The 21,356-nt window shown below is 37.3% G+C and overlaps 1 protein-coding gene across 3 annotated transcripts in view; it reads left to right on the forward strand.

The window, feature by feature from the left end:
• Nucleotides 1–1,091: 1,091 nt before the first annotated feature.
• Nucleotides 1,092–21,356, forward strand: part of FANCM (FA complementation group M) — a 62,568-nt gene continuing 42,303 nt past the window's right edge. Inside the window, exons 1-9 of one of the 3 annotated variants that reach the window (XM_013055849.2) lie at nt 1,092–1,913; nt 2,709–2,881; nt 5,751–5,828; nt 7,534–7,692; nt 13,539–13,670; nt 15,889–16,021; nt 16,509–16,634; nt 17,920–18,006; nt 20,759–20,943. In XM_013055849.2, coding sequence (XP_012911303.1) covers nt 1,397–1,913; nt 2,709–2,881; nt 5,751–5,828; nt 7,534–7,692; nt 13,539–13,670; nt 15,889–16,021; nt 16,509–16,634; nt 17,920–18,006; nt 20,759–20,943 — 1,590 coding nt within the window. In that variant the 5' untranslated portion in view covers nt 1,092–1,396. The remainder of the gene's footprint in view (nt 1,914–2,708; nt 2,882–5,750; nt 5,829–7,533; nt 7,693–13,538; nt 13,671–15,888; nt 16,022–16,508; nt 16,635–17,919; nt 18,007–20,758; nt 20,944–21,356) is intronic. The other 2 variants (XM_045069083.1, XM_045069088.1) reach the window with 2 other exon arrangements.

Genomic DNA, 21,356 nt, shown 5'->3' on the forward strand with positions numbered 1-21,356 from the left:
AGAGCCTGTATATAATCCGCTTAAGAAAACATTCAGACTTCTAATCACGTTTTATCTAGTTCTAGCCTAAAATTTCACACCTGAATAGGTTCAGTCCTTGCCCGTCAGAACGACCCATACCCCACATCTCCCTTTTGAAACTCACCCAAGTGAAACTAAAATACAATTGTTCCCTACCCCGCCGAAGTAATAAAAACACACGAGAAAGTTTTTTTCAAAGCAAGTTCAAGACACTTGACCAAATAAAGCGACGCGAGGAAGCTCCTCGCAGGATGCCGCTTGCGGGTGACGACCGTGATATTACTAATGCTCAAAACAACCTGACGGTCCGTGGACTTCGTGTGTCCACGAGGAAGCAAATGTACAGAGGCTATTCCTCAAGCTGCCAAGGTTTCGGGTGGAGAAGTCGGCAATTGTATCCAAGCCTGAGGTAGAAAGCTTTCGCTAGACTAGACGAATACCACCCCGACGCGTACTGCTCTCTCTGTATCATTTATGAAGATGTAACGGTGGAGCCGGGAAACCCTTCCTTTTTTTTTTTGCTTTCGAATTTCCCCACGAATGCGGGACCAAACCACTCACTTCCCTCTTAACAATAAAAATAGTAAACTAATGGGCTGCCTTTGTGAAAAAGAGACTGTGCATTTTTGTTTTTTCGGCTTGGAAAAAGAAATAAGATATTTAATTCAACCTAACCCTTTTGCTTTTCACATCTTTAAAAATACAGCCAATTGGGCGCCTGGGTGGCTCAGTGGGTTAAGCCGCTGCCTTTGGCTCAGGTCATGATCCCAGGGTCCTGGGATGGAGCCCCGCATCGGGCTCCCTGCTCGGCGGGGAGCCTGCTTCCTCCTCTCTCTCTGCCTGCCTCTCTGCCTACTTGTGATCTCTCTCTGTCAAATAAATAAAATCTTAAAAAAAAAATACAGCCAACAAGGAATAAGAAATACTCGCTCGATAACATTAAATTCACACAAAAAAAATGGGTATCCGTTGTCCCTAGGATCTCAAAGTCTTTTTTGTTTTGTTTTGTTTTTTGTTTGTTTTTGTTTTATCATTTTAAGCAATATCACTTTAGCAATGAGGCCGGGACACAGTCGTTGGGAACGGAACTTATATTTAGAGTCTCTGAAGAGACTGAACCGCGGACCAAATTCAGACTAACGCCGGAACCGTGCGCATCCGTCTCCGGGAGGCCGCGAGGTTTTCCGGGAAGCTAGCCAATCAGATTTCCGACGCAAACTCAGTGGCGGCATTTTCAACTACATGAACAGGCTGCAGTCCCGCCCTCACGTTCCTCTGTTTTGTGCGAAGGTAAACCGATGGGGATCCGAAGGGTGGCGGTTGAGCTGTTGGAACTGCTAGCGTCTGAGCGAAGCCTTGGGTGGTCGTCATCCCAATGAGCGGACGGCAAAGAACACTTTTTCAGACGTGGGGCTCAAGCATTTCTCGGCCCGCCGGAGCTCCGGGTTGCAGCTCTGGACCTGAGCGGCCTCAGAGCCCTGGCATCTCTAGGGCACGTTTTCCTCCCGCTGCAGAGGCTACCGAGGCTCAGCGGGAGTCAGACGATGATGTATTGCTGGTTGCAGTGTATGAGGCGGAGCGGCAGCTGAGTTTAGAGAATGGCGGTTTCTGCACCTCAGCGGGCTCCCTGTGGATTTACCCTACTAATTGCCCAGTGCGGGACTACCAGCTGCACATTGCTCGGACCTCTCTGTTCTGCAACACGCTGGTGTGTCTGCCTACCGGCTTGGGAAAGACCTTTATTGCCGCCGTGGTCATGTACAATTTCTACCGGTGGTTCCCTTCCGGCAAGGTGGTCTTCATGGCCCCCACGAAACCCTTGGTCACACAGCAGATCGAGGCTTGCTACCGAGTGATGGGTATTCCGCAGTCCCACATGGCCGAAATGACAGGTATGTTAGAAAATGGGTTAATTTGAAACTGGGGGGGGGGTGTAACTCGGGAAAGCATGCATTCTGGTGGAAATTGAGCTAAAGGAATTCCTAACCCAGGAGGAATAGTCCCCAGATCACAGTATCCGTATTTTCCATTCATTCTCTCTCTCTCTCTTCTTTTTTAAGCTTTTAGTTATTTATTTGACACAGAGAGATCACAAGTAGGCAGAGAGGCAGGCGCGGGGGGGCGGGTGGTGGAGGAAGCAGGCTCCCCGCTGAGCAGAGAGCCCGATGTGGGACTCGATCCCAAGACCCCGAGATCATGACTTGAACCGAAGGCAGAGGCTTAACCCACTGAGCCACCCAGGTGCCCCTCCATTCTCTCTCTTAAAGCATTATCTATTTGTAACAAGTTTGGCCCTCACCAAAAGGGTTGCTCTCCTCAATTTTCAGAGACTCTCCGTAATTTGTCAGAGTACTTTGAAGCGATTTGTATGTACACCCCATCAGAAGTGAACAGGAGGTTTTCTGGCTTTCTTCCCCAAAAAGATTTCCCAGTTGAAGAACTTGCTTTTCTTCAATTATTATGCCATGTTGTAGGAATTCTCTAAAGACAGTCTAGTTGTGTCTCAGCATTAACACTGGGATCACAACAGAGCTTTAAAATTTAACATTTCAGTGATTTGTTAAATTGTTCTTGTCTGAAGGCAGATTACCAAAACAGGACTGCATTCTGAAATTAGGTTAGATTATAGATATTTTAAAGGTAACAGTCCTGGTATTTAGAATGTAGGATGTCACTTTTGTTTACAGGATCTACTCAGGCTTTCACCAGGAAGGAAATATGGCACAGTAAGAGAGTCCTTTTTCTTACACCTCAAGTCATGGTAAATGATCTTTCTAGAGGAGCTTGTCCTGCTGCTGAAATAAAGTGTCTAGTTATCGATGAAGCTCATAAAGCTCTTGGAAACTATGCATATTGCCAGGTAATATTTCGTTTAAAAGTATTTTGTACTGTGAACACACTGTTAAAGAGTATTTTGGTGAATACTTATTAATGATGGTAGTTATTGATTGTGTTATCATTATGAAAAAAACCTCACCTTATTTCAGTGAAGAAAATACTTCTGTCATTCAAACCAGTGTCTCTGCTGCCTGGGTTTTTTTTTTTTTGTTGTTGTTGTTGTTGTTTTTTAATCCCTAGCAAGTGTCAGGTGTAGATGATGATGGTTGAGGCAGTAATCTAAAATAGGGTGTGGGTGGAGTTTTGGAACAAAGTTAATTATTCAAAAATTGGTAGTAGATATGCAGTGTCATTCTCTGGCAGCTAGGTAAAATCATACTTAACTGTCAAGAGTTGTTACCAAGATTGGATGAAATAATGTGTGCAATCTACTTAACAGTGCCTTCTAGTTATGTACTACATAAATATGAATTATAAAGGTGAAGAGGTAAGATTGGCTGGAGAACTTAAGGTCTAGGTCATGAAGGCATTTGCCTATTATGGCTAGCAGTTTGAATGCTCTTTGTAGGACATAGGGGATATGGGTGGTGGAGACTCATTTAAAAATGTTTACCTGGGATAATACTTAAGATTTAAAAGAGATTAGAAGAGAGAGGGCTAAAAGCAGGGTGTACAGTGTGGGAGAGGAGAAATTTAGGAGGACTCCTTCACAGGTTTCTGACTTGGAAGACTGTGAGGATGTTGGTGTAATGAGGAGCACCAACGGAGACTTATGGATGCACAGAAGATTTGGGGTATTGTGGAAAGATAATGAAGGTAGCTTTAGATTGCTGAGTTTGAACTGTCTTTGAGGCATCTAGCTATAGATACCTAGTGGGCAGTGCATCTCAGTGGAGAGTTCTGAGCTAGAGATACAGATGTGAAAATCATCAACATAAAGATGGTAGGTAGGTAAAACTATGAGCTGGTGATAAGAGGGAAAGAGTAAGAATAGAAGGGAAAGTTGATTTTATTTGGTGCCAGAGAGGTGAATTTTACTGCCAGTTTGTGAATCTGTAGTTTCCCTGATTAAGGAACTTAAGTTTAAGTTAAGTTTATTGTATTATATCTCTGTGTTATCTTGTGGAGAATTGTTATCTTTCTTAGAATTGATTTTTTTTTTTCGTTGTTAGTTTACAGCCTTTTTTTTTTTTTTAAAGATTTTATTTATTTATTTGACAGAGAGAAATCACAAGTAGACTGAGAGGCAGGCAGAGAGAGAGAGAGGGAAGCAGGCTCCCTGCTGAGCAGAGAGCCTGATGTGGGACTCGATCCCAGGACCCTGAGATCATGACCTGAGCCGAAGGCAGTGGCTTAACCCACTGAGCCACCCAGGCGCCCTACAGCCTTTTTTTTTTTTAAATTTAACTTATAATGTATTATTTGCCTCAATGGTACAGGTCTGTGAATCATTAGGCTTACACATTTCACAGCACTCAACATAGCACATACCCTCCCCAATGTCCATAACCCAGCCAGCCACGCTATCCCTCCCCCTCTCCCCCCAGCAATCTTCAGTTTGTTTCCTGAGATTAAGAGTCTCTTGATTTTAGGCAGGAAATGGATGTATATACTTTTTCATATCTTTCCAAGTTAAATTAATACCCAGTGTGTTAAGGTTTCTGCTTGAGTGTGGCATTTAAAAATTTTTATTTTAACTCTGTGAATTTATTTTGTAGATTTAGCTTATATGTAGCAACTTTAACTCATTTATTTTATTTTCAAAACATTTTTTGCATTGAGTTTTTTTTTTGTTTATTTGTTTTTTAAGCAGGCTCCACATTGGTTGTGGAGTCCAGTGTGGGCCTTGAATTCACCACCTTGAGATCAAGACCTGAGCTGAATTCAAGAGTCAGACACTCAACTGACTGAGCCACTGAGGCAGCTTACTTTTTTTTTTTTAATTATAAGACTTATGCTTTTATGAAGTACAGTAGAGGCATGCATTGATTTCACTAATTTTCCAGGCAGCCTTGAGGGTTTATGGTACCTTGAATATTATAGATGTAGATTCCAATAGGCACAACAATCCCATGAAGAATGTAGCTTCCTGGGTTACAAACACAGCACCATTTCCTCTTCTACAAAATGCACGAGAATCCCACTTGGATAAAAGTAATGTATTATTAGGGTTTGTCTTGCATCAGTTTTTACTTAGAACAATTAGACTGTAAGTAAAATGTTCTATCTTAATATGTGTTCTATATCATTTTAAAAAGAAAAGAAAGTCCATAAATAATATTTTCTGAGATTGGTCAAGATTCAGTGTGAGTCTCGCTGAATTCATCCTTTAATTCATCCTGAATTCATCCTTTAAATAAGAGCGGTTTTTAGGTAATCTGTTTTTACTATTTCCTATATTTAATACAGAACTATAGGATTTTGAGAGCTATTACTGTAATTCAGTTTACTTAAGGGTCCTTTTCCCTTGTATTGGGGCCTCGTGAAGATCATATAGGAATTTGGTGGAATATCTGATATTAATCATACAGATGTGGGTGTTGAATTCATATTGCAACATCTAGAATGATGCTTTTGTGCCACTGAGAAAATGTGTTAGAATTTAAAAGGAAAGTTGGACTTTTAAAGTCTTTCCTTAAACAATTTTTTTTTCCATTTTAGATCTAATTTCATACTGGTATTTTTTCCTATTTTTATGTTTTATTATATTATACTTGATTATGTATTATATTTATATATGTAAAATATATATTATAGTTCCATCCTTTAGACCATCAATACTCTGAATAAGAAATAATGATAATGGAATATATATAATAGCTAGTTTAACAGAAACACTGTTACTTTGTATTGGATAGATAAAATTAAATAACTTTTTCTCTTTTTTTAAGGTTGTAAGAGAACTAGTCAAATATACAAATCACTTTAGAATCTTGGCTCTTAGTGCCACACCAGGTAGTGATATAAAGGTAAGTAAAATGTCTTTCTATTTCTTAACATTTAAGAAAAATAATAACTTTTGTACAGGCCCAGATCAGTTTGTCATTCTAATATTTAGTTTGACATCAAGATATAACATTTCTTACACATGTCTCTGTTTTCTTTGGTTGGAGAAGATTTTCTACATTAATAATTTTTATTTTTTTAATTAAGAAAAAAATTTTCACTAGTAGTTTTTAGATGTCAGTATGCATAAGTAGTTTGTTAAAAGTACTAACTTTTGAAATAGCGTGTTTTTTATTTTATTCATTAATTTTTAAAGATTTTATTTATTAGAAAGTGTGAGAGCACAAAGCGGGGGAGGGGCAGAGGGAGGAGAAGCAGGCTTCCTGTTGAGCAAGGAGTCCAATATAGGGCTAGATTCCAGAACCCTGAGATCATGACCTGAACTGAAAGCACACGCTTAACCAACTGAGACACCTAGGTGCCCCAATATGTGTTTTATAAATTGTTTAAGTTTTCAGTTTTTTGGGTTTTTTTTTTTTAAGTTTTATTTTGAACTAAGACTTCCAGAAAATTTGCAAAAATTCCAGTCTCTTATCTCTCCTTTGCTCATCTTCCTCTAGTGTTAACATATAATCGTAATCAAAACTGGGAAGTTAACATTGGCACAGTACTATTAATTACTCTGTAGACCTGAGTTGAATTTTGTCAGTTTTCCGACCACTGTCCATTTCAGTTCTGAGGTCTGGTCCAGGATCTCACTTGCATTTAGTTGTCATGTTTCAGTCCTTCGTATCTGTAATAGTTTCTCAGCCTTCTTGTTTCCCATGACATTGACGCTTTTAAGAGCAAATGCCAGTTATTTGTAGAATATTCCTCAGTTTGGGTTTGTCTGATGTTTTCTTATGATTGGAGTGAGGTTATGCATTTTTGGCAAGAATATTCCAGAAGTGATGCTGTAGCTTTCTCGGTGCATGGTTCAGAGACTACATGATGTTGATTTGTTTTACCACTGTTGCTGTTAATCTCAACTTGGTTAAGGTAATGTTTTCCCAGTTTCCACATTTTATTTATTTATTTTTAAAAGATTTTATTTATTTATTTGACAGAGAGAGATCACAAGTAGGCATAGAGGCAGGCAGAGAGAGAGAGAGAGGAGGAAGTAGGCTCCCCGCCGAGCAGAGAGCCTGATGCAGGACTCAATCCCAGGACCCTGAGATCATGACCCGAGCCGAAGGCAGCGGCTTAACCCACTGAGCCACCCAGGCGCCCCAGTTTCCACATTTTAAAAGGTTTCTCTGTTCTTCCCACAAAGGAAAAAAAAAAAAACAAACATAAAACACTGGAAAAAAGTGTTTGCCAGGGAACCAGGAAATTTGGGTTGTGATTTTAGTTTGCTACCCCAAAACTTCTGTTTTGTCTGAATCTTCATTAAATGTTGGTGGAAGGAGTATATCACTGCCATTGAGAAGTCCAAAATATGTTTGAAGAACTTGTTGGATGTTTACCAATATTCTTATTTCTTGGATTCTTGGCTGGAAGGGCTGCATGAAAGAAAGATGTTTTAAAGCCTTATCTTCCTCTTGTACTACTTCTAATGTAACTTATAGTTAAAAACAAAAAGAAGTTTAATGATATGAATTTCAAATTTTACCACTATTTTATTTTTGTTGGTAACCTAAGCTAAAAAATTTAACGTGCAATGTTATAAACATACTTGATTTTGTGTAGGCTGTTCAACAGGTTATTACTAACCTACGAATTGGGCAGATAGAACTTCGTTCTGAGGATTCTCCAGATATTTTGCCATATTCTCATGAAAGGCGAGTTGAAAAGCTAGTTGTTCCCCTTGGTGAAGAACTTGCAGCCGTCCAAAAGGCATATATCCAGGTAAGCCATTTTTATTACTATTCAGGGTTTTCATAAATAATGTCAAAATACAAAATAAAGATTTTATTTTGTAGAACTTGGCTGTGAGAATCTATAGTTCTATCATTTTATATAATTAGCATGTTGAAAAATTACTTGAAATTAAAATTTTTGGAGTTAGTACCATGTTTTAAGAGGAAATACAAAATGATGGACCATTTCTAAAGCCAATTATAGCCTTTTTTAAAAAAGTACACCTATTAATTGCAGTATAAAACACCATATAAATTGAGGAGCGTACAAAACCTAAGTGTGAATAGCTCAGTGAATTTTCATATAGAGAACACACTTATAAAACAAGTCCGGATTTAACCAGAAGTTTCTTTGTAAGAAAACATATTTTCATTATTTTTCCTCCTGTATCTTATACAGCATTGATTCTCAACTGAGGGCAGTTTTTGTCCACCTGGTGACATTTGGCAATGTCTTTTTTTGGGGGGGGGCAATGTCTTGACATATTTTTGGGTATCATAACTGGAGGGGGTAGAGAGTAGAGTTGCTACTAAAATCTAATGTGTAGAGGCTAAGAATGCTGGTTAACATTCTGTAATGAACAAGAGTAGTCCTCCAACAACAAAGGATTATCTGGGCCAAATGTCAATATTGTAGTTTTTGAGAAATTACTTGGCCAGTTATCAATTTCAATGGGAAAATTTTGAGGTAACACACTATTTTTCTATAGTTCATAATTAGTGTCATGCTAGGAGAACATCTTGTTCTCATATCTTCATTGTTGCAGATTAAAGATGCCTGGAAATTCTTTGACACTCCTCCCATTTCCTTTTCCTTCTAATCTACACTGGCTCTGTGACTGATTTTGACCATAGAATGTGATAAACGTCAAGTAAGCCATGATGAAGGTCAGCTAAGCTGTGTTTAGGAGAAAGGAGGAAACGGTTGATAGCTAGAATCGAGGGTGTAAACATATGGCTATAGTTGAGGTATTACACTTAACATTCAGCCATTCAGGGCTCCAAATATCAAAGAACAGAGTTCAGCTGTCTCTGCAGTGCCCTGACAATCCTTTTTTTTTCCCTTATTATTTTTTTAACAAAGATTATTTATTTATTTGACAAACAGAGATCACAAGCAGGCAGAGGGGCAGGCAGAGAGAGAGGGATAAGCAGGCTCCCTGCTGAGCATAGAGCCCAATATGGGGCTTGATCCCAGGACCATGAAATCATGACCTGAGCCAAAGGCAGAGGCTTAACTGCCACTGAGCCACGCAGGTGCCCCTCTTTTTTATTTTTAACACTTTATTTTTAACATTTTACTTTGCAGTGGTTTTAGACTTTCAGGAAATATGCCCAAATAATATAGAGAATTCCAATGGGGAGTTAGTTTAAGATTACTCAAATGTCCTGTTTCTCAGTATAATTTGCTCTCTAATTTTAGCATGCAATGATGGTTATTGCTTGCTACAGTTAATTGTTATGTTTGCTTAATCACAGTTTCTCCTTTCTCTCAATTTTTTATGTTTGTCAATTAGAATTCATTTATTAATTCTTTTATAAGTATAGACTAATAGATTTTTTTTTCCTATCCGCTATAATCTAATACTGATATCAGTATGAGTTTTGTTGCTCAGATTGCTCCAACTTTGGCCGTTTAGAGTTCCTTGTGTCCTTTAGACATGCATTTTTTTTTTTTAAAGATTTATTTATTTATTTATTTGACAGAGATCACAAGTAGGCAGAGAGGCTGACAGAGAAGGAGGGAGAAGCAGGCTCCCGAGAGAGCCCGCATGCGGGGCTTGATCCCAGGACTCTGGGATCTTGACCTGAGCCAAAGGCAGAGGCTTAACCCACTGAACCACCCAGGCGCCCCGCATTTTTTTTTTTTTTTATCACTTCTTAACTTTCTGTCCTCACAAGATATTTTGTGCTCATTTGGTATTTCTCGTGTTCCAGCCATGGAATCAACCATTTCTCCAAGGAATCCTTGTAACTTTTATGGAAGAATTAGAATCATGAGCAAATAAAATGGTTGTTATTTTAATTTATGCTGTTTTCAAGTACTTTGTATATAGGAATAGATAGCCAAAATATTCATCTATTGTTTAACCTTTAATAAGTCTTTCTTAAAGAAAAGTTCTATAGGAATATGCTTTATTTTTGTTTTCAAATTATTTGTGACAAAATTTTAAGTATTATTAAGATATGGCAAAGTATTTCTCGTGATCATTTCCTTTTTGATTAAAAATTTTTTCTATCTGGGGCGCCTGGGTGGCTCAGTTGTTAAGTGTCTGCCTTTGGCTCAGGTCACAATCCCAGCGTCCTGGGATCGAGTCCCGCATTGGGCTCCCTGCTTTGCAGGAAGCCTGCTTCTCCCTCTCCAACTTCCCAAACTGCTTGTGTCTCTCTTTCTGTCAAATAAATAAATATTAAAAACAATTTTTTTAATTTAAATATAGTTGGCACACAATGTTAAAATAGTTTCAGGTGTACAGTGATATAACAAGTTTATATATTATGCTATGCTCACCACAGTGTAGCTACCATACAACATTACTATATCATTGAATGTATTCCCTATGCTGTACCTTTTATTCCTGGGATTTACTCATTCCATAACCGGAAGCCTGTATTTCCCACTTCCCTTCACCTATTTTCTCAATCTCCTTCCCTCTGGCAACCATTATTCTGTCTCTGTATTTATAGGTCTGATTCTGCTTTTTGTTTTCTTGCTTATTCATTGGGCTTTTTTTTTTTTTTAGATTTCACATATGAGTAAAATCCTATTGTATTTGTCTTTCTCTGTCTCACTAATTTCACTTATAATAACCTTTAGGTCTAACCATGTTGTCACAAATGGCATGATTTTGTCCCTTTTTTTGACTGTAATTTTCCATTGTGTATATCTATCTATATATACACACCATGTTTTCCTTATCAATTTGTCTACTGATGGACACTTGGGTTGCTTCCACATCTTGGCTCTTGTAAATAATGCAATAAACATAAGGGTGCATGTATCTTTTAAAGCTAGTGTTTTCATTTTCTTTGGGTAAATACATAGTAGTGAAATTATTGGGTCATGTAGTAGTAGTTCTGCTTTAATTTTTTGAGGAAACTCCATGCTGTTTTCCACAGTTGCTTTACCAATTTACATTCCCAGCAACACCGTATAAGAGTTCTTTTTCTCCACATTCTCACCAACACTTGTTATTTCTCATCTTTTTGATTTTAGCCATTCTGACAGGTGTGAGGTGATATCTCATTGTGGTTTTGATTTGCATTTCCCTGATGCTGGTGATGAGTGGTATTGAGCATCTTTTCTTCTCTGTTGGCCATCTGAATATCATCTTTGGAAAAATGTCTCTTCAAGTCCTCTGCTCGTTTTTTATTTATTTATTTTTTAAAGATTTTATTTATTTATTAGAGAGAGAGAGATCATGTGCACAAGTTAGAGGAGGGACAGATGGAGAGGGAAAAGCTGATTCCCTGCTGAGCAGGGAACCCAACATGAGGCTCTATTCCAGGATCCTGGGATTATGACCTGAGCCGAAGGCAGCTGCTTAACTTACGGAGCCACCCAGGCACCCCTCTGCTCATTTTTTAAATCAGATCTCTTTTTGGTGTTGAATTTTATAAGCTCTTAAATATTTTGGATATTAACCCCTTATCAGATATGTTGTTTGCAGATATCTATCTTCTCTAATTCAGTAGGTTGGCTTTTCATTTCATTGATGGTTTTCATTGTAATGCAGAGCTTTCGTTTAAAATTTATTTTATTGGGGTGCCTAGGTGGCTCAGTGGGTTAAAGCCTCTGCCTTCGGCTCAGGTCATGATCCCAGGGTCCTAGGATCAATCCCTGCATCAGGCTCTATGCTCAGCAGGAAGCCTGCTTCTCTCTCTCTCTCTCTGCCTGCCTCTCTGCCTATTTGTGATCTCTGCCTGCCAAATAAATAAAATCATTTTTTTAAAAAAAGTTATTTTATTTATTTAATTAATTATTTTAAGTAAACTCTGCCCAACTTGAAGCTTGAACTCATGACCCCAAGATCAGGAACCACAAGCTCTTCTGGGGCACCTGGGTGACTCAGTCGTTAAGTGTCTGCCTTCGGTTCAGGTCATACTCCCAGTGCCCTGGGATTAAGCCCCGAGTTGGGCTCCCTGCTCAGTGGGAAGCCTGCTTCTCCATTTTCCATTCCCCCTGCTTGTGTTCCCTCTCTTGCTGTCTCTCCCTGTCAAATAAATAAAATACTAAAAAAAAGGTGACATGCTCTTCTGAGGACCGAGCCAATCAGGCATCTCCAGAAGCTTTTTATTTTGATATAAAAATCATCTCCTTTATACTAGTACATTTTGTCATGATTAAAATCATTCCATTTATAAGGATATAAAAATTATAATTTGTATAAACAAATATAGGCATTTCATTTTATTGATGCTTTTGTTTTTTTTGTTGTTGTTGTTGCTTTTTAAAGATTATTTATTTATTTATTTATTTGGCAGAGATCACAAGTAGGCAGAGAGGCAGGCAGAGAGAGAGAGAGAGAGAGAGAGAGAGAAGAGGAAGCAGGCCTCCTGTCGAGCAGAGAGCCTGAGGCGAGGCTCGATCCCAGGACCCTGGGATCATGACCTGAGCTGAAGGCAGAGGCTTTAACCCACTGAGCCACCCAGGTGCCCCTTATTGATGCTTTTGGATGGTTCTGTAGGTGATAAGATCAGCAAAACTGGAAGGGATGAAAAATAAAACTACTAAAAAGCCCTATTTTAGGAAATATAATTAGGCAAAAATTTAAACTGTTAATTACACATTGCTGTACTAGGAGTTCATCCCTAGGTCTCTATTTTCATTCACTGTGCCATCAAGCTCATCCTGCATTAGGCATTTCCACATTTCCAATGCCTGATATGCTCTGTCCTCAGAACTTGTCATCATTCAGACGTCAACTCAAATATTACCTCTCTAGAGAAACCATCTTTGTTTACCTTACTTAATAGTGACTCCATTTTCCTCCAGAACTCTATAGTATTACTGTGTTTTGGGTTCTTAAATGCATTTATTGTAACAGAAGCTCTCTTTATTCACTCATTATTCTTTGCTTCCCTTCATTGGATATAAACTTTTCATTGGAAAGTAGCAACTTCATTTGTCTCAGCTACAAATTTCTAGCCTTTGGAACAATGCTTGACATATACTAGATGCTTATTATTTCTTGAAAGAATGAATCAACAAATCAAATTGAATGTACTCAAGACATTTTGATTTAATCAGCAAGACTACAAATATTTACCTATATGCTAGACTTTGTTCTTCATATTGAAAATGCAGCATTGAGAAATCAAAGGTCCTTTATTCATTGTGCTTAGATTACAGCATGTGTAGGTTAGGAAGGGAGGGGAATTAAGAAATACACAGATAAGCACATATGTTCTTGAATTATATTTGGAGGCAATAGTTACTTGTGCTGACTCTTCATATAGATATAATCTGGGGATAAATGTTAAGTACTCTTACGTTTTGTTGTTATTTTGTGTGTTTACTTGAAAATTTATTTTAAGTGGCACCTGGGTGGCTCAGTTGTTAGGCATCTGCCTTTGTCTTGGGTCATAATCCCAGGGTCCTGGGATCAAGCCCTGCATCAGGCTCTCTGCTCAGTGGAACGCCTGCTTCTCCCTCTCTCACCCGCCCCTGCTTGTGTTCCCTCTCTCTTGCAGTCTCTCTCTGTCAAATAAAATCTTTAAAAAAAATTATTTTAAGACAAACTTTACTCAATATGTAACTTCCATTTTAATATGTGAGAAAATGTATTTGAAAAAGGACTTTGACCTTAAACTAAATTTCACTGAAATTTGCAGGTTTTGGAGGCATTTGCCGGTTCTTTGATTCAGAAGAATGTTTTGATGAGAAGGGATATCCCCAATCTAACAAAATACCAGATAATTTTGGCAAGAGATCAATTTAGGAAAAACCCATCTCCAAATATTGTGGTAGGTATATTTTAATTAATTTTGAAGAGAGGTTAAGTTTTTGTTTAGACCCAAGATAAAATGTAAATAATGATTTTTTGGATATATATTAGCTCATCAAGAATTCAGATATGATTTATATAGTTTATAAAAAGCATGAAAAAGTCTAGCAAAAATATGCTTTAATGCTTTGAATTAAGATAATTTTATCTTCTAACTTTTAATAAAGACTTGGTATTTTAGTTCATTTCTGTTAGTGCCATGAGGTGGGTAGAATATAACTTTTATAAGGGGGTAGAATATAACTTTTATAACTAGTCTTAACTCTTGATAGTAGAGGCTGGAGGAACCATCATAGTAAGCTTCTTATTTCCAGTCTTCCTAGGAAAAAACAATAGACGGATAGGAACAAACCCATCAAGGTAGGTCCAAAGTCAGAAGAGATGCTCATAAGCAAAAAAGCACTGAGTCATTCTTTGAACTGAGAGATAATGCATCTGCAAAAGAACAGAGGCAGTTGAATGAAGGTATGAAGGAGTCAGTGAACAAACCAATGTAGCTGAGGTAAAAAGATTAAGAAAGTCAGATATGATAGATAATCTAGGTTATAAGCCTAGATTTTACACCGAGAAATGTAGACTTTGTCTTGTAGTATCTAGGGAACCACTAAGGGAACATTTTCGTAAAATTAGAGTATATTATACTAAACTTTAATAAAGTGTTTTAATTTCTGCTAGTCATTAAATGTTCATTGAAATTTTAGATATTAAATCTAAACCTTCTGAACTTGATCTTACTGATGAGAGTTTGTATTTTGCAGAGAGGTGGTTTAGGTAATTGCGGTGCAATTTTAGGGCATTTATCACTACCCTGCAGACATTTAAAATGTCTATTACTGAAATTAAATGCTACTAAAGATGTAAGGTAGAGAATAATACAGGCTTTATCTTTAATAAAGGAAAATAATTAAAACTTATTCTCAGTGGTCTCTTTTAAAAATTATCCTATCATAGGGCGCCTGGGTGGCTCAGTGGGTTAAAGCCTCTACTTTTGGCTCAGGTCATGATCCTGGGGTCCTGGGATCTCTGCACAGCAGAGAGGGGAGCCCACTTCCCCCTCTCTCTCTGCCTCTCTGCCTACTTTTGATCTCTGTCAAATAAATAAATAAAATATTAAAAAAATAAAAATAAATAAAAATAAAAATTATCCTATCATATAGTTATACTTGCTGTATGTTCTCATAAAAGGAATACATAGGGGGAGGTGGGAGGTTGGGGTACCAGGTGGTGGGTATTATAGAGGGCACGGATTGCATGGAGCACTGGGTGTGGTGAAAAAGTAATGAATACTGCTTTTCTGAAAATAAATAAATCAATTAAAAAAAAAAAAAGGAATACGTAGGGGCACCTGGATGGCTCAGTTGTTAAGTATCTACCTTCGACTCAGGTCATGATCACAGGGTCCTGAGATCCAGCCCTGCATCCAGCTCCCTGCTTAGCGGGAAACCTGCTTCTCCCTCTTCCTCTGCCCCTGCTTGTGTTCCCTCTCTCACTGTCTCTCTCTGTTCGATAAATAAATAAAATCTTAAAAAAAAAAAAATACTGTATTTCGTTGAGAATAGTGGTTAAAAGCATAAGGACCCTGAGCCAGATTTCATGGGTTCAAATACTGGCTTTACAGCTTTCTCGGGTATAAAATGGGCAAAACCATAGAATCTACCTCCCAGGTATTAGGATTAAGTGAATTTGTGTAAGTAATGTGCTTAGAACAGTGTCTGGTCCTAGGACAGTGTCAAATGTTATTGATGTTAAATGTTAGTGTTAAACTGTCTAATTAAATTTTGTTCTGGTGCCAGTAACATTTATGAGCATAGGCCATTATGTGACTTATTTTCCATTGTATCCCAAATATCTATCTCTGTGCTTGATCTGTAGTAGGTACTTGTTAAATAGTTTTGAAAGAAAAAAGGAATCTATATATACTGCTAGTAATTTACCTACAAAGAGAAAAAATATATGACAAGTATTTCTCTCCATCACTTATTCTCTTTAAAATGTAAATTTTGTATTGAATTAAAAAATAAAATTAAAGAGGGACAAATTATATATGGAAAATACACTGGCACTATGTCCTATGACATTCAGTAGGTGGACCTTCAATAGAGTGATAAGTTTCACACAGAACATGTATCTTTAGTTCTTCCTCTGGTTAAATTTGATATGTGCTTTTTTTTTCCTAGGGAATACAACAAGGCATAATTGAGGGAGAGTTTGCTATCTGTATTAGTTTATATCATGGTTATGAATTATTGCAGCAAATGGGAATGAGGTCATTATATTTCTTCCTTTGTGGAATTATGGATGGAACTAAAGGTAAATTATATGAAATTATTTAAAGGAGTAATGACATATTATTATTTTGGTTAAACATGTGTTAAACAGTTTGGGTTACGTTAAGATGCTTTATTTTAACAAGGAATAAAGTAAGGGTACCTGGCTGACTTAATCAGTAGTGTGTAGCTCTTGATCTTGGGATCATGAATTTGAGCCCTCCTTTGGGCCTAGAGATTATTTAAAAAAAAAAAAAACAAACAGAACAATTTCAAAAACAACAAAAAGCTAATAAATAATTACGTAAAAAATGATTATGCCTTTTTGGCTTTGCTAAATTGGTGATAAAAAGCAAGTAATTCATTAATACAAATGTGAATGTGGAGCTGGAAATAGTTGATGGCTTTCATGTTTGAATTAGAAAAGTTTGTATTTATTGCTAAAGTGTAATTTCTTTTTAATAAATAATTTTGAATTAATTTTGCTATTATATTTATTAATTTGGAAAATCTTTTCCTAAATTCTTAAGGAATGACTCGGACAAAAAATGAACTTGGCCGAAATGAGGACTTCCTGAAACTCTATAATCATCTAGAGTGCATGTTTGCACATACACGTGGTACTTCAGCAAATGGCTTTTCTACTATACAAAAAGGTGTGGTTTTTCTTTTAAAATTTTATATTATTTCTCTTTATCAGATTGATTTTGAAATTTTGCTCCATCGAGCCATGTATCTATCATTACTTCTTTCTATAGCAACAGGGCTGTTAAATGCTTAAAGATTTTATTCTTTAAGTTACGATAAATATATATTCCAAATTTGTAAACTTTAAATATATACTAGATGTTAATAGTAGTTGGTACTATTTTTTTTTTTTTAAAGATTATTTATTTATTTATTTGTCAGAGAGAGAGCGAGCACAGGCAGACAGAGTGGAAGGCAGAGTCAGAGGGAGAAGCAGGCTCCCTGCGGAGCAAGGAGCCCGATGTGGGACTCGATCCCAGGACGCTGGGATCATGACCTGAGCTGAAGGCAGCCGCTTAACCAACTGAGCCACCCAGGCGTCCCAGTAGTTGGTACTATTAATGAAAATTCTCAGAACTACCAAAAACTGATTTATAACTTAACTAAATACATACTTTTCCCTTCTACTTTGCTGCCCATTTCATTTGAATTCTCTGTCAGAATGAAATTACAGTAAAAATTCAGGGGTGCTTGGGTGGCTTAGTCAGTTGAGCATCTTATTCTTGATTTCCGTTTAGGTCATGATCTCAGGATTGTAGGATTGAACCCCATGCTGGGCTTCATACTCAGTGGAGAATCTGCTGGAGATTCTCTCCCTTACTCTCTCTTTCTACCCCTAAAATAAGTAAATAGTTAAGTCTCTATAAAGAAAAATTCAAAGTTTATTTTATTGTAGGGCTTATGTGCTACACAGATGCTACTTACTTAAATGAATAGAAAAAATGTTAAATCTATTTTGAAGATTTTATTTATTTGAGAGAAAAAGAGCATGAGCATGATTTGGGGGAGAAGCAGACCCCCCACTGAGCAGAGAGCCAACCAGTCCTTGTTCCCAGGACCCTGAGATCATGATCTGAGCCAAAGGCAAATGCTTAACTGACTGAGCCACCCAGGCATCCCAACAAATCCATTTTTTTTTTTTTTTAAGATTTTGTTTATTTATTTGACAGAGAGAGAGATCCCAAGTGGGCAGAGAGGCAGGCAGGGCTTCCTGCTAAGCAGAGAGCCTGATGCGGGGCTTGATCCCAGGACCCTGAGATCATGACCTTAGCAGAAGGCAGAGGCTTAACCCACTGAGCCACCCAGGTGCCCCCAACAAATCTATTTTGAAAAGGATAATTAAAATACATTAATGTAATTGAATGGGAAATATGTAACAATTTTTTGGTGTTTTTTTTTTTGTTGTTGTTGTAGGAGATAAAGATAAAAAATTTTTTTATAGTCATCCAAAGTTAAAGAAATTAGAAGAAGTTGTAGTTGAACACTTCAAGTCGTGGAATGGTAAGTCATGTTTGTAGCTTCAAGTCAAGACAAAGCTACTGAAAGAACTTTGTGGTTACACTTTATGGAGAAGATAGGCTTTTAATTACTCTGGATAATAAACCTAAAAAGGAAGCTTTAATAAATTTTGGGAGAGTGGGACAAGGGAAATGGTCAAAAAGCTAAGACTAAAGTAGTCCATGAAAAAGAAAATGAAGTCTGGGAAAATAGAAGGCAAGCAGACAGTAAAGCAATATATAATATAATGGTGAGGAAAAGTAAAATCGGTAAGGAGATACTCATGGAGGAGTGCTATTTTACATAGGGTATTAGGGAAAGCCTGTCTATAGGGTGATGTTTGAGCTGTTACTTGATGGAAGTGAGGGAGCAAGACTTGTGGATTTTTAGGGGTTGATCATACCAGGCAGAGAGAATAGAAGATTCAAAGTCCCTGAGGCAGTGGGGTGTTTGATATGATTAAGGATCAGTAAACAAACAATGCCACTGAAGTAGTATAATGAGGGTAAGATTGGTTTAGGCGAAGTTTGAAGAGGTAGCCAGGGACCAGATCATATATGGCTTATAGGCCAAGTCAAGACTTTGGTTTTTATTCTATAAATGTTGATGCTTTGTGAAATCATTATAGGGACATTTAGAGCAGTAGAGTGATGTTATCTGACTTACATTTTTAAAAGATCACTCTGGTAGCTTTTGCCGAGTGTCAACATTAGCCACTTAGAAGCCTATAGTCATAGTTTAAGAATATAACAGTTGATGGTAGCTTGTACCAAGAAAGTAGTAGTGGAGATGCTAAGTGATTATAGATTCTAGAGATATTTTGAATTTGGAGCCAACAGTATTTGCTGATAGATTAGACATAGGATATGAAGGAAAAAAAAGAAACCTATGAGTGTGTGTGTGTGTTTTGAATAATTACATGAACCAAGAAAAAATTAAGAACAGCATACAGAAGAAAGAGCAAACAGATTTAGATGCTTTTGATAGATCTGGGTGGAGATGTGTAAGCATTGAACGAGTGAATCTGGATCTCAGAAGAATGGTCTTGGCTTTTTTTTGCCTTTTTTTTTTTTTTTAAATCGGAGAGAGAGAGTGAGAAAGTGAGCACCAAGCAGGGGGAGTGGCAGACAGAAGGAGAAGCAGCTCCCCACTAAGAAAGAAGCCTGATGCGGGACTTGATCCCAGGACCTAAGTATCATGACCTGAGTGAAATGCAGCCGCTTAATTGGCTGAGCCACCCAGGTGTCCCCAGGCTATTTTTAATCTCTTCACATATATATGAATAAATTTTGAAATTAGCATAAAGATATTATTTAAAGTTTCAGGAATGGTTATGATCACATTACCAGGAATACAGTTTAGAGATGAGAGGACCCAGAATGTAGTCCTGAAGAATACCAACATTTACAGTTTAGAGGAGGGGTACGTGGCTGGCTTAATTGGCTGAGCATGTTACTCTTGGTCTTGGGGTTGTGAGTTTAAGCCCTACATTGGGTGTAGGGGTTACTTAAAAATAAAATCTAAAAAAAAAAAAAAAGAAGAAGAGGAAAAATCCACCAAAGAGGTTAAGAAAGATGGATAAGTGAATGGCAGAGAAGCTTCGGAAAGAGACTATTTCAGTAGGAAGGAGTGGACTGGGTTAGATTCTGCTGAGATGTGCGGTAAAATGAACTAAAAAGTGATTATCGATTTGGCAATATGGAAGTTATTGAGACTTTGGTAGAGGACCTTCAGTAGAATGGAGGTAGAAAGGCAGGCTGTAGCCAGTTGAAGGTGATAGGATTTGCAATGAAAGTAGCAGTTGGTCAGGAGTTGGTCAGATGCAGAGGCTTGATAATTCAAAGGAGGTTTATCTAGAATAAATTTTGCAACAGCTCTTGCTCTTTCTTTAGGTATTGTGAATCAACTTTACATATATTAAGCCATTTAATTTGTAGGGTTATGAAGACTAAATGAGTTAATATGTAAAATGCTTAGTGCAGTCCCTGGCATGCACATAAAGATTAATTAATAGATATCATAGGAAAGCTTAAAAATAAAACATACAAAAAACCCATACAACTTTCAGTTATTAACCAATTGCTATGTGCAATTGGTGTGTGCAATTATTAACCAATTGCTATGGGCAAGTCCATATACTTTATATTCCATTCATTTTAGATACGAAGAAATTAAAGCTTATTAGGATGAACTGTCATGGTTACACATCCCCCAGAGACTTAAGTGGCCCACCTTCAAAGATCATGTTCTTACTTGTGTATTTTGTTGCCTCCCAAGCACAGAGACCTTAAGATCAGCTTTGTGATTGACTATAGGAGGTATTCTATAGTTATCCTTGGAGAATTTGAAAATATCACAGGTTCAGGGGCAGAATCCCATGGCCTGGATTGAGAGTGCTTTTAGTGGACAAAAAGAAAAGGAAATATTTATGAAATCAGTGGGAGCACTACAGTTCTGGGATTCTGACTTAGAAGGTAAAGGAGAATAACTGGCATCATGCATGAATTGGACTGGTTAAAAATGACTCAGGTAATTTTTATTTGATTTGTTTAGGATTTTATTATGACAGCCAATGAGACATAGGAAGCTAAGAGTATTAAAATTACCAGGAGGAAAACCAGCACAGTTTTAAGATATCTGAAATTACTTTTTTTGAAACAAATTCATTCGTTTAAGTTTCAGGGTTGTCTTGAAATAATTCTTGGGCATATGCTTTAACAAAAAGTTGTAATTGAAGTATTTTTTGGTTTTATAGCTCAAAACACCTCTGAAAAGAAATGTGATGAGACCAGGGTTATGATCTTCTCTTCCTTTCGAGATAGTGTTCAAGAAATTGCAGAAATGCTTTTACAGCATCAGCCAGTCATTAGAGTGATGACTTTTGTTGGCCATGCCTCAGGGAAAAGCGTGAAGGGATTTACCCAGAAGGAGCAAGTGGAGGTAATTACTTTTGGAGATGATGAAGACTAAAATAAAATTGATTTTAGCTTTGTACGTATGCCTCTTTTGTTTTAACTCATTGCTCAATCAGCTACTTCTTTAAAATAATTTTATAGTAGACATAAAAATAAACATATGCATATTTTGAAAGATAAAAGAGTGCTTTGTGGTTTTGAGACTTTTTTCAAGTAAGGTAATCTACAGTGGTTAAGCAGAATGGCTCTGAAATTATACTACTTAGATTGGAATCCGGCCCTACCACTTAAAAGTTTCTTTACTTCTTGTGCCTCATTTTTCCTTATCTGTAAATATAGTTCTTGTAGTTGTTGTGAGCATTAAATGAAATCATACTTTAGAGCCTTCAGTAAATGTTTACATTTTTTAAAGTCATATTTCTTATATATTCTAAAGAA

Source organism: Mustela putorius, unplaced genomic scaffold, assembly GCF_011764305.1.
Source record: "Mustela putorius furo isolate JIRA1106 unplaced genomic scaffold, ASM1176430v1.1 tig00000129_pilon_pilon_pilon, whole genome shotgun sequence".
NCBI lineage: Eukaryota > Metazoa > Chordata > Mammalia > Carnivora > Mustelidae > Mustela > Mustela putorius.